The 13312-nt window shown below is 46.2% G+C and overlaps 1 protein-coding gene across 2 annotated transcripts in view; it reads right to left on the reverse strand.

Moving 5' to 3' along the window:
• The window catches only part of ECE2 (endothelin converting enzyme 2), a 96814-nt gene that overhangs the window by 58502 nt on the left and 25000 nt on the right, over positions 1-13312 (reverse strand). For both annotated transcript variants that reach the window (XM_078786970.1, XM_078786971.1), the window contains exons 10-12: positions 4075-4189; positions 1142-1252; positions 925-1023 (exon numbers count right to left, since the gene is read on the reverse strand). In XM_078786970.1, coding sequence (XP_078643096.1) covers positions 925-1023; positions 1142-1252; positions 4075-4189 — 325 coding nt within the window. The remainder of the gene's footprint in view (positions 1-924; positions 1024-1141; positions 1253-4074; positions 4190-13312) is intronic.

Consider the following 13312-nt stretch of genomic DNA (forward strand, 5'->3'; position numbering starts at 1 on the left):
GATACCAACTGTAAAGCATGGTGGTGGAAAAATTATGGTTTGGGGCAGCTTTACTGCATCAGGGCCTGGGCAGCTCACCATCATAGAATCCACTATGAATTCTTCATTGTACCAGAGGGTGCTTGAGGATAATGTGAGGCTATCTGTCGGAAAGTTGAAGCTCAGCCGAAGGTGGACCTTGCAACATACCAGTAAATCTACCAAGGAATGGCTGAAAAGAAAGAAATGGAGGGTTCTGGAATGGCCAAGTCAAAGCCCGGATCTAAATCCCATCGAGATGTTGTGGGGGGATTTGAAACGAGCTGTGCATGCAAGAAACCCCTCAAACATCGCACAGCTGAAAGAATTCTGCATGGAGGAGTGGGCAAAAATTTCTCTCAGTCGATGTCAGAGACTGGTAGACAGTTATAAGAAACGCCTACTTGAAGTTGTTTCTGCCAAAGGGGGCAATACCACTTATTAGAGCCAAGGGTGTACTTACTTTTTCCACATGCAAAATTTGCATTTATGTTTATTTAAATTATACAATGGACTACAAAATGTAAATGTTTCATATTTGTTATATTATATCACCTTTATCTATCAATATTGTTGAAATGAAGATCAAATAGCTGTATGTTGAAATATGTTGAAAAAGTCAAAACTTTACATGGGGTGTACTTACTTTTTCACGTGACTGTATATATATATAATTATTATTTTTGCATCGCCCACCAGTGGGCACGTGCGGATTATATCAGCATAGCATATGGGGTTATAATGTGCACCTTCAACGTCATGAACCATACATGTTACAATGACAATGCTGAACAGGCCAAAGAAAAGATTGTTGCTGCACAGAATGCTGAAATGAATGTTGCAAAGACTGAGTAAAGAGTGTTTCACAGAATGATAGTATTCAACACAATACGGAGCAAATGTGACCTTTTTCTTCGCAGCCGCTCGCGTTTCCTCATCCATCCAGTGAAGATTCTTCAGACTAGACTCAAAAGCTGCTCTGATCTCGTAAATCATTCCCTCGGCCTGTATTTCAGATTGACGTGACGGTGAATTATACAATGCACGAATGCAAACCATTGTTAACACTCTCGCTGTGGAAGATGCAAAGGCTGACATTTCAAACTCCCAAACTTTTGCTTACTACGTTTTTGCTGTGTTGGTCGAAAGCCGCTTTGATAAACATTGATCCGAGTGCAAACCCCAACGTGCTGTCCGTGTCCTCAATGCATTCTTGCCAACGTGATACACAGGTCTGAAAAAAGGCAACGAGCACACAACCCATGAGACTCATCTTAATGACAAAGCTAGCAGATTTTGTCAGGGCCAAAACTCACACAGCAAAGCAATGCACAATCCACACTTGTCGGAAACAAAGCTGCACCAATAGCAGATAATATGGGTATGATGGCATGGGGATAAGGATACGCATGGGAACTCGTATGAAGTAGGTTGTGGGTTCAGGTCTAACTGAAAGGTGGCAGTGTGAAGGGTTTGGATAGTAAGCCTTCTAAAAGTGAGACGGTCTCAGAAGCATTAACCTGTTGCTATTAAGTTGTCAATGAAAAAAAACTGGGTCACCAATGACCTATTAGACTCTAATAATTAGAGGGTAATTTGCACACCATGCGTGGTCTCAAAGTGGTGCTGGTCCCTGATTCATGGTTGAATCTTGTAACAAAAATATCAAGACATTTCAAAACCTCATCAGCAGAAACATGCAATGAGGTAGCTAATAAAATCTCAATTTGTTTTTTTTCTTTATGCAGGTGTCATGCTACCTGCTCATCGAGTGCTGTGACGCTTGCTAGGGTACTCCCATTAATGGTAGTCATTCTGATCAAATCAATTATTCAGCATAATTATATTACAAAGTTCATGTTTAACAAAATTATTGGAGATCTATGAAGCAGTTTCTGATTGGGTGGCTGAGGGACATGCAGTAGATGTAGTACAGGGTAACCGCAAAAAAAACGGAACACACTTTTTGTCCAAAAACTTTCGTCTTACTAATGACAACCTCTTGCCTTTTCAGGTGATAGAAGAAGTGGAAACCAAGGCCTTTAAGATTATTGGAGTCCCCCACCTCTCCCCCGTGTGTCTTCAACAAAGCCGTTCACCACCATCTGAGATCATCCCCAATCCAAACTCTACCCTCGTTAACGCATCCAATCACCCACCCAGATCCCTCCTCATTCCAAATTTCCAGTTTTCCCTCCTTGGAGTTTCCTTCTGTATCCATATTGTCGACCCCACGTGTCCTCTCCTGTCACCCATTCCTCCCCACACCCATTGTTGGTCCACATCTCCCTCTATCTTGGCCTTCAACTCTGCTGTTGATGTTTCCCCCTCTCTCTACTGTTCCTTTTTGTCCTGTTACACCCTGATCCATTCAGTGTACTATGTCTTCCATGAGCCTCGGCTAAGAAAAAAAACAAGAAAAAAAATGAGGAATGACAATGTGCCAATGGTTTTCAGACAAGATTGAAGAAAAACCAAACTTCCTTGACGATGTCTGGTTTTCTGATGAGGCCATTTTCTTATTTCTGGCCATGTAAACTCCAGGAACTGTGTATATTGGGGATCAACACCCTCCCTCACCCCCACCTCTTTCTCGTGCTCGAGCGACCTCTCCACGAAGAATTACATGCACTGCTTGGGTTGCAATCACTAAACATGGAATGTTCGGCACTTTCTGGTTTGAGAACAACACAGGCAATGACTGTCAATACGAAACGTGACGGTGAATGCTCCATCCAAGTTCTTGGGAAGTTTTGGAAGGCCCTAAGCAGTCGCAGCAGTGTTACAAGGATGGAGACACTCCCTACACATCAAATGATTCACCGAACGGCGCAACATGTACTTTGGTGGCAGAGTCATCAGTCGAGGACGTGCTGTTGAATGAGCCCCACAACCACCAGATTTGTCAGATCCATCTTTGGGACTATCTGAAGGACATCTACAGAGGAAGGACACAATCCACTGAAGAACTCAAAGCAATAATTATCGATGAAATTCACTTCATTCCGAGAGCGGAATGTGTCAGAGTGATTAACCATTTTTCCCTTCGAACCAAGTGTTTTTGCAGCACCATGGCAAACATTTGGAGCAGAGTTAAGTGAAGTTGGTACTGGCCTATTCAAGGTAATCTGTGCCAAATATTTTGCCATTTGAGTGATAATTGAGGATTTAATATTCAATAGTATGGGTTCTGGTTTTTTTGGGGTCACCCTGTATATCTAGACTTTCAGAAGGAATTTGATAAGGTACCACATAGGAGATTGTTCACTAAGGTGAGGGTTTCTGGAGTGGCTGGTCAGGTAGCTAACTGGATTGGAAACTGGATTAGTGATAGGAAGCAAAGAGTGTCTGTGAGTGGAAGGATGTCTGGTTTGAAGGATGCAAGTAATTTGGACCAGGATTGACAGTGACAGAACCAGAGAGCATAGTTGGAAAGGGTGTGGAGGGAGGGGGCAGGGGGAGGTGGAGGAGGAGGTGGTAGAGGGTTAAAACAGACAATGCTGAAGTATTTCACATAGAGTTGTTAATGCAAGGAATGGTCTTCCGTGGGAGGTGGTAGCAGTAGGGACAGTTTTATAGGTTTAAACTGGACTTGGATAAGCACTTGGAAGCAAAGGGCATGGAAGAGTACATGTACATACTGACAGGTATTTTACATAGATCAAGATCAGCCAAGTATGGTTGCATTCCGATATCTGCAAGTTAAATATGTCTGATGAAGTAACTTGCAATTTGGCAAGAGTACCGAAACATAGTGGCCTTCACCTCGAAGGGCAGTGTGGAATCTTTAATGCCCACTAGAGAATGCTAGTAGACAAGGCACTCAGCTTTAGTTCCTCCTAAAGACAGTTAACCAATTGATGCAATGCCTGCAAAGAACCAGCATGACAGTTTATAACCAGGTTGGGAATGGAATCAAAACAGAGGAGGAAGGGGATATTAATTACATCCCACACAGTCTGGACTACTGTATTTCTTGTATATTTATGTACAAGGAAGGATACACTGGAAATATAAATGAACAATTACAGAAAGCTAAATCACAATTACAATTACCTTTTTTGAGCCATATATTGCTTCCAATAAATTTTGTCCAGCATCTTCAAATCTGTGGTCTAGGTTTGAAACCACCTTTTTGACAAGATTCCATATCATGTAATTGTTTAATACACTAAAACACACACCAAAAAAAAAAAAAAAAATGAACATCTTACAAAGTATTCACAAATTGTAATGCAAGGCAAAAATCTTCACAAATGTGCTGAAATTAGCGAGGAATTATAGTGTTTATGTCATTGTATCCATTAGGGGATTAACCCCCAAATGACCCCCAACTTACACCAGCATTCTCTTCATTAGCTTGAGTTACACCAGTTCAAAGACTTAAACCAGTATAAAGTTAGAGTAAAAATAATTATAATAATTATGGTGGAATAAAGTATGTTACTGAAAAATGTTTCAGATTGTGGCAAGGCACATATTGCTCAGTGTCGGTGGATACACAAGCATTGTTTAAAAGGTAAAGTTAAGTGCACTAAACTCATTCAAATTAACATATATGTTGATTGAAAATAAGGATATGAAACAAGAAAACAAAAAAGTAATAAATGTTCATACAACTCAAACACCACTGATGATTACAGCATAACATAAATAAATAAATAAGTAAATAAAGGATAGAAACATCCTTACGGGGAAACTATACGCAAAGCTGGCATCCAATGTGCACAAAATGAACCAGTCATGCAAGAATGTCCGACAACATGGAGCAGAGGAAGTGCATGTCCTTGCACTTTATTTGGATATAATATTTATGATATCCAAATAAACATAAGTCCCCAGTGATGGGGAAAGTTTAAGTTAATCTTTCGATTTCAATTATTTCATGGACTTTAAAAATAAAATAAAAATTTTTTTTTTTTAAATTGCGTTGCAATCTTGGCTTCACTCAGAGCCAAAGCTCTGAGCTAATTATACCATCCACCGCAAAATGGTGGTGCAACATGGGCGGCTGGATTTGTCTAAAAGGACAAATTTTTTAATTAACGCAAATTTAGTTAACGCAAAATTTTATTTCGCAAGCAGCATATTCTACACAGAATATGCTGCTTGCGAAATAAAATTTTGCGTTAACATTATTCATGCCTGTTCTCTCATCATTTCAAAAGTGAATGTTGAACGTTGTCTGCATGTGCAGCTTTTCAAGTTCCGTGTGGGAAGTAGTTCCGTAAACGGGAGACAGACAAACATATGGACAGACACCACGGTTCGCAATATATTGTTACATTTATGGGGGGGGGGGGGGGGGTGTGGGTAGATATAATTGTATAGAGCAGCATGGTTCGTGTGTGAGTAGGAAGCAAATCTCAATATAAGGAAGTGGGGACCTGTCACATTAAGGATTGTGTTTGAATATGCACGATACGTGGGTCATGCTTGTGATAAGATAGTGAGGGATTCCAGTTAGTTAAACCTGTGTAAAACCTCTTGTAAACATCCGCCGGGCATGCTGATTTACCGCTCTGTAAACAAGAAGAATAAATTCTGCCAGGCAAAGCAAAAGGATTCTGCCAGGCAAAGGAGAGAGGGGGGCAGAGCTACGATCGCCCCCTGGAAGGGGGTGGAGCTCTACGCCTGGCGGGGTGGAGGATTGTCAAGAGAGACAAGGGAGGAGCTCACAAAAAGGTGCAAGAAGGAATGTGAGAGTTCTGAAGAGAAGCGGGAGGAGCCTGAATCCTGGAGCTTGGGTTTTGTGAGGAGAATTAGGGGTGCACTTGGAGAGCTCGCTGTTTGTGAGGAGAACTGAGGGAGTTCTGAGGAGTATTGAGAGGTGGAGAGCTTTTAGGAGGTCGTCCTGCATGCCTGCCTTGGCCCTGGTGCTATTCTTGTCTTCCCCCATTGCCTATTCGTCATCCTGCTCGTTTCCTCATCCACCTCTTCGTCGTCCCGTTATCTCATCACCTGCTCAGTGCCCATCTGACCAGTTGTGTCCTGCTCAGTGTTCTTATCCCTTCCCCACTGCCACCAGAGATAAGTCACCCGGTTTTGTCCATCTTCCCCATCTGTGACTGGAGTGAGGGGCCTTAGTTTTTATAGGATTTATTTTACCTCATTGTATCAAAGGGAGGCGCATAGCGTCCCTCCCTTTATATAAGGTGCCAGCCTGTCATCATGCCAGCTGGCTGGGTGTGGGTTCCTCTCTCACCAGCCATGGCACCTCAGCAAAGGACTTCTGCAACTCATTGGGACTGACACAATCCGTCAATTTCCCGACCCGGATCTCAGTCAATGGAGTATCTTCTCTTCTGGACTTGGTTATGACAAACTTCCCTGCAAATGTCTGCTGCTCTTCTTCTGCTCCAATCAGTTCTTCTGATCATGTGCTTGTTAAAGTGGACATCTCTCTGGCCATTCTCAGAGAGCCTCCTCAGCGCCGACGAGTCTGGCATTTCACTCAGGCTTACTGGCACGGGCTGCAAGCAGCCGTCAATCATCTGGACTGGTCTCCCATCTCTACTGCCTCCGACATCAATTCTTCTTGGGAATTCTTCCAAAGCAAACTGCTCTCTCTCTCTCATGCACAGATTTATCCCATCTCGTCTTCAGTTGTCTTACCCTTCCTCCCGTCCATGATATACTGAATCTTATGGTGAGGCAGTTGCCCTGAAACAACTTGCCTTTACCTCTTGGAAGGCTAATCCAACTGAAGGCAATCTCAGTTCCTTCCACCAAGCTCGGAACAAGTGTGTGTCTACCCTCAGGAGTGCCAGGAAGCACTATCTATCCACACTCAAGATTTAACTCTCAAACCTGTCTCCTTCCTCCAAATCCTGGTGGCGTCTGGTCAAATCTGTTTCTGGTGTTTGTTCTCCCTCCATCCCCTCCCTTACCTCAAATGGCTACACAGTTGACACCGCACGTGACAAAGCCGAATGCCTCAACTCTGTGTTTGCCTCAAAATCTTGTGTCCCAAACCTATCTCTCTCTGTTCCCACCTTTCCCAGTCGAACCCAACTGCTCCTGGACTCTGTGTCCTTCTCTCCTGACAAGGTAGAGAAGTTTTTGTCAAACCTCGACTCTGATTCTGCCACTGGACGAGACGGCATCTGCCCACGGATCCTAAAATCCTGCTCTGCTGCTCTATCTCACCCTCTCTCTGTTCTTTTCACCCTCTCTTTTGCTCAAGGTCATCTGCCAGAATCTTGGAAATCAGCAAACATTACCACTTTACACAAAAAGGTGCAAAAACATATCCTTGCAACTACAGACCAATCAGCCTGCTCCCAATTATCAGCAAAATCATGGAATCCATCATTGCTTCGAATATCAAATCCTTCCTCTTCTCCAATGGCTTGATCACTGATCATCAATTTGGATTCAGACCAGGCCATTCTACTCTGGACATGCTGCTTCTGCTGTCTCAACAATGGATGGAGGTCCTCAATGCCAATCAGGAAATCAGAGCTGTTTCCCTTGACATATCACGTGCCTTCGATACGGTCTGGCACCCAGCTCTGCTCACCAAACTCTCCTCCTATGGTATCCATGGAAATCTCTACTCATGGCTTGCGGACTTCCTCTCTGGTCGTAGGCAACGTGTGGCCCTGAATGGATTTCTCTCATCTCCCCTTCCTGTTCTGGCTGGAGTCCCCCAAGGTAGTGTTCTCGGCCCTGTGCTATTTCTGGTCTTCATCAATGATCTCTCCGACTCTCTGGAAAGTCCTCTCTATCTCTTTGCTGATGACTCCACTATCTGCCGCTCCATTCCTCATCCCTCAGATCGGCAGTCTGCAGCTTCCTCACTCTCTGCAGACATGGACAAAATCACAGACTGGTCAAACAAGTGGAACATGTCTTTCAATCCTGACAAATCCCACACTCTTACTCTGTCTCTCCGAAAAGACCGAATGGAAAACCCTCCCATCTACTTTCTCAACAATCCTCTCCAAGAAGTTCTGTCGCTCAAGCTTTTGGGTCTCACTATCTGCCATGATCTTTCTTGGGATAACCACATTTCCAAGCTGGCCTCCAAAGCCAGTCGCCGACTGGGCATCCTCCGTCGTGCGAAGTCCTTCCTTGGCACACCTGAGCTCCTCACCACATACAAGGCTTTCATCCGGAGCTCAATGTAATACTGTTCCCCCCTCTGGGCCGGTGCTCCTGCCTCACACCCAGCTCGGCTTCACGCTGTTGAAACCAAAGCTTTCAGAATCATCGGAATCTCCTGCGATGAAGCTAACTCCAAGGGCCTTTCACTCACTCACCGCAGGCAGTTTGGTGGTCATTCTGTCTTCTACCGACACCTCTCCGGCCATGCTCCCCCAGCTCTCTGTGCTCTGTCCCCAAAATATTCCTACAGGTCGCACAAGATCTGCCAGCAACCCTCTTATGGTTAAACTGCCAAAATCTAGGCTCTCTGCTCACCTTCACTCTTTCATTCCCCTTTTCTCCCGCCTCTGGAACAACCTCCCCCACTCCCTTCAATCCCACTACTCCCTCCAGGTCTTTAAAACAGCTGTTCACCACCATCTCTTATCTTCCCCCATCCAAAACCTTGATCTTTTCTACCCCCGCTAATTCATCCAGATCCACTTGTTTGAAATTACAACTTCTTTCCTGGAAGTCCTTGCAGTGTTGAAATGTTTTATACCTCTCCCACCTCCCCCCAAGCCCTCCCCCTCCCACATTTCTTGGATGTCCTTGCTCTCAAATGTTGCGTTTGTGTCCTTCCCCCTCTCTCCCCATCTTGTGTTCCATTCCCCTTATTTTGTGTTTTATGTGTCGGTTGACTTTTTGTGTGATTAATGTTACCTCTTTCACGAGCCTCGATGTTGTATACAAAAAAAAAAAAAAAAAATGGATCGTTTCCTTTTACCTGGGGACTGAAAATGCATTTCTCGGTTTCTCCTGGATGGGGGAGGGGGAGGGGGAGGGGGAGGGGGAGGGGGAGGGGGAGGGGGAGGGGGGAAGGGCAGGGGGGACCCGGCAGAAGTACCCGGCAGGAGGGGAGGGGAGGGTAGGGGAACGGGGAGGGGAGGGTAGGGGAACGGGGGGGGGGGGAGGGGAGAAGAGGGGGGGGGAGGGGAGAAGGGTGGGGGAGGGGAGGGGGGAAAGGGAGGGGAGGGGAGAAGGGGAGGGGGTAGGGTGGAGGGGGAAGGGAGGGGGGAGGGGGAAAGGGAGGGGGAGGGGGAGGGGGAAATGGAGGGGGACGGGGAGGGGGAAAAGGGAGGGGGAGGGGGAAAAGGGAGGGGGGAGGGGGAAAAGGGAGGGGGAGGGGGAAAGGGAGGGGGAGGGGGAAAAGGGAGGGGGAGGGGGAAAAGGGAGGGGGAGGGGGAAAAGGGAGGGGGAGGGGGAAAAGGGAGGAGGAGGGGGAAAAGGGAGGGGGAGGGGGAAAATGGAGAGGGAGGGGAGAAGGGGAGGGGGAGGGCAGAAGGGGAGAAGGGGAGGGGGAGGGGGAGGGGAGAAGGGGAGGGGGAGGGGGAGGGGAGAAGGGGAGGGGTAGGGTGGAGGGGGTAGGGTGGAGGGGGACAGGGAAGGGGGAGGGAAGGGGATGGCCAGTCAACAATGACGTTGCAGTTCTCATGGTCAGAGAGCAGCACAACAATCGGACATAGTCCTGCATATTCGCAACAGCACGAAGCGGATTTTGGAGACTCACCGATCCTGTGACGTCCTCCAGTACCGGCGTTGCCGGGCGGGGGAAGGGAGACCCATACATTCCCAACCCGTACATTCGCCCTCTCGACTCAAGCTGACTCGGACAAAAGCCTCGCACAAATTACACCGTGAAGGCCCAATGGTCATGTCTATGCCACAAATCACAGGCGCACTGAATTGAAAATATATAGAACGCTCATACTCCGTGAAAAGTGAAGCCGCCGTGTCGCCATCTTGGTCAGCACGACTCGACCAACTCGCTTTGTGGATCTCGTTTGTGCGGCAATAAACTGCTCCAATTGGTTACGGAAGGGTTGTGGAAAGACGTTTCACAGCTGTTTCAAAGACATCTAATTCATATCGCACAAAATCGATACAAAACACGATCGCATAAAAGGTGAAAAAACGTGTGACGTGTGATGGGATGGAACATCACGTGATCGCTCTGAGCGAAACGGCTCGACCAACTCGCTTCGCGGATCTCGTTTTGTGCGGCAATAAACTGCTCCAATCGGTTACGGAAGGGTTGTGGAAAGACGTTTCACAGCTGTTTCAAAGACATTTAATTCATATCGCACAAAATCGATACAAAACACGATCGCATAAAAGGTGAAAAAACGTGTGACGTGTGACGGGATGGAACATCACGTGATCGCTCTGAGCGAATCAGTCTGGCGGCGGTAATGGAACATCACGTGATCGCTCTGAGCGAATCAGCGAGCTGCTCTGGAACCGGCTGAGATTAGCGGGTACTTCGCTGAAATGCGCTGAGGTAAATATGAATAAAAAATATGGATCGTCAAATATTTTGAGTTCGGCCATGTTCGTCTCAGGCTCAATGGCCATGTCTATGTCAAATATCAAGCACGTAAGCCTCTCCGTTTAGGAGTCTATCGGTAACATTACACACACACACACACACACACACACACACACACACACACACACACACACACACACACACACACACACACACACACACACACACACACTGTTTTAAATATATAGATAATCAGAACATGTTTATGTCAACGCATGACTTCCCTGTATTCGCCACCCACAAAGCTGGAAATTAACCCAGAAATATTGAAATGTAGATGAGATTGCCTAAACCAATTGTACAGAACATCAATAGAAACAATTTACGTACATCAATTTATTACTGCCTGCGTTTTTACCTTGCTCTGACCTGCTGAAATACACCACCCAGTACAAATACATCTGCGCCGTGGAGGAAGAGGCGTGTGTTAGCGTTGCCTAGCAACCAGTTAGAGTGTAAACTCCGCCTCTTAAATGTAAATCAATAGTAAAATAGTCAAAAATATAATAAACAAGCGTTACGCGAGGTCCCCCGTCGGTGAAGAGATGTGAGTTGACAAAGTGGAAGACGCAGAAAACATGGAAGTCGATAATATTTGCGAGTGGGTTGGAGACACACCCACACACCAGATTAGAAGTTAGTAGTTCGTTTATTTTTCAAGATAATCCGCTCACACGGTTCAGGCATATATGGTGGCGGCCATCTTGGATTTTGACGTGGCGACCTAATTTTCAATAGCGTTCTTCCTTATGCAGAAGGGCAGGGTACAGCCCGAAGTGGAGATCAGTTTCTGAGGTTTGGGACATGGAATGTAGGGACAATGACAGGGAGATCGGGAGAAGTGGTGGAAGTATTGGTCAGAAGAAGGGTGGACATATGTTGTGTGCAAGAGACGAGATGGAAGGGAAGTGGTGTGAGAATGGTGAAGGGTAGGCAGGGACAGAAATACAAGTTTGTGTGGCAAGGGTGCCCGGAGGGCGTGAATGGTGTTGGTGTCCTGTTTTCTGAGGAGTTTGTAGACAGTGTAGTGAGTGTGACGAGAGTGAGTGATAGGTTGATGATGGTGAAAATGATGATTGGAAAGCTCTTGGTGAACGTCATCTCGGGATATGCTCCGCAGGTTGGTCGAAGCGATGAAGAAAAGGACAAGTTCTGGTGTGCGATAGAGAAGCTGATGGAAAACGTGAAAGATGAGGATGTTGTTGTGGTAGGAGGAGACCTAAATGGACATGTGGGAAGGAGTATGGATGGTTTTGACAGAGTTCATGGGGGTTACAGATATGGTGTGAGAAATGGAGAAGGTGAAAGGATTTTGGAGTTTGCTGATGGAGCTGATTTGTTGATTTGTAATACTCAGTTCCAGAAAGAGGATAATAAGCTTGTTACATACACGTCAGGTGGGTCGACGACAACCGTTGACTACCTGATGGTGTGTAGGCGAGACAGGGGGCACCTCCGGGACACAAAGGTGGTCCCGGGGGAGGAGGCTGTTTCACAGCACCACTTGGTTGTCTGCGACGTAAGGGTGAAAGGTGCGAGGAGAGCTCGGCGGGTGAAGTACCAACCGAGAATGAAGGTGTGGAGGTTGAAAGAGTTGACAGTAAGGGAGGCATTAAAAGAGAGGCTGAGTAGGGTCGAGGATGATGTGGTTGAGCTTGAAAGTGGTTGGATGTCGATGAAAGCTAGTCTGTTGGGAGCCGTTGGTGAGGTATGTGGATGGACAAAAGGACCACCGAGGCACTCGGAAACATGGTGGTGGGATGATGAAGTTGGAAAGAGGATTGACGAGAAGAGGAAGAAGTTCAAGGAGTGGCAGAAGGCGAAGGGTACAGGAGCAGAAACAGCAGAGCATGAAAGTTATAAGGCAGCCAGGAAGGTTGCAAAGAAAGAGGTAGCAAAGGCGCAGGAGGCATGTAGGAAAATGTTCAGAGAACGCTTGGATTCGGAAGAGGGTCAGAAAGCAGTATTCAGGATTGCAAAGCAGATAGCGAAAGAGAGGTGTGATGTGATGGGGGTGAGTTGCTTGAAGGATGAAGTGGGACAAATCGTTGTCGACCCAGATGGAATTAAAGGAAGATGGAAAAGATATATGGAAATGCTGTTGAATACAGAGAATGAATGGGATGGCAACATAGAGAGTGACCCAGTTTTAGGACCGGCAGAGAAGATAACTGAGAAGGAAGTTGAGGAAGCGATAAAAGCAATGAAGGGTAGAAAAGCGGGAGGGCCGACGGGAGTTGTGGGAGATATGTTGAAGGCAGCAGGAAGTTGGGGTGTGAAGAGAATGACAGAGATCTGTAATCTGGTGGTGAAAGAAGGCCGCATTCCAGTGGATTGGGAACTGAGTACCCTCGTCCCTCTATACAAGGGGAAAGGTGACCCTCTGGAGTGTGGCTCGTACCGAGCGATAAAGTTATTGGAGCATGGAATGAAGGTATTGGAAAGGGTGTTGGAGAGGAGGATAAGGAAGAAAGTGAAGATTGACGAAATGCAGTTTGGATTCATGCCAGGAAGAGGAACGACAGACGCGCTTTTCATTGTGAGGCAGTTGCAGGAGAAGTACATGGAGAAGAGGAAGAAGTTGTTTCTTGGGTTTGTTGATCTGGAGAAAGCATTCGATAGGCTACCACGCAAAGTATTGACATGGGCATTGAGGAAGTTAGGAGTGGAGGAATGGTTGATCAGAGTAGTGATGGCAATGTACAAAAGAGCGCGCACAGCTGTAAGGATGAAGGACGGGAACAGTGGTGAGTTTGAGGTGAAGGTGGGAGTGCATCAGAGGTCGGTACTAAGTCCACTACTATTTGTAGCTGTGAT

Source organism: Myxine glutinosa, chromosome 11, assembly GCF_964187855.1.
Source record: "Myxine glutinosa chromosome 11, kmMyxGlut1.1, whole genome shotgun sequence".
Classification (NCBI taxonomy): Eukaryota; Metazoa; Chordata; class Myxini; order Myxiniformes; family Myxinidae; genus Myxine; species Myxine glutinosa.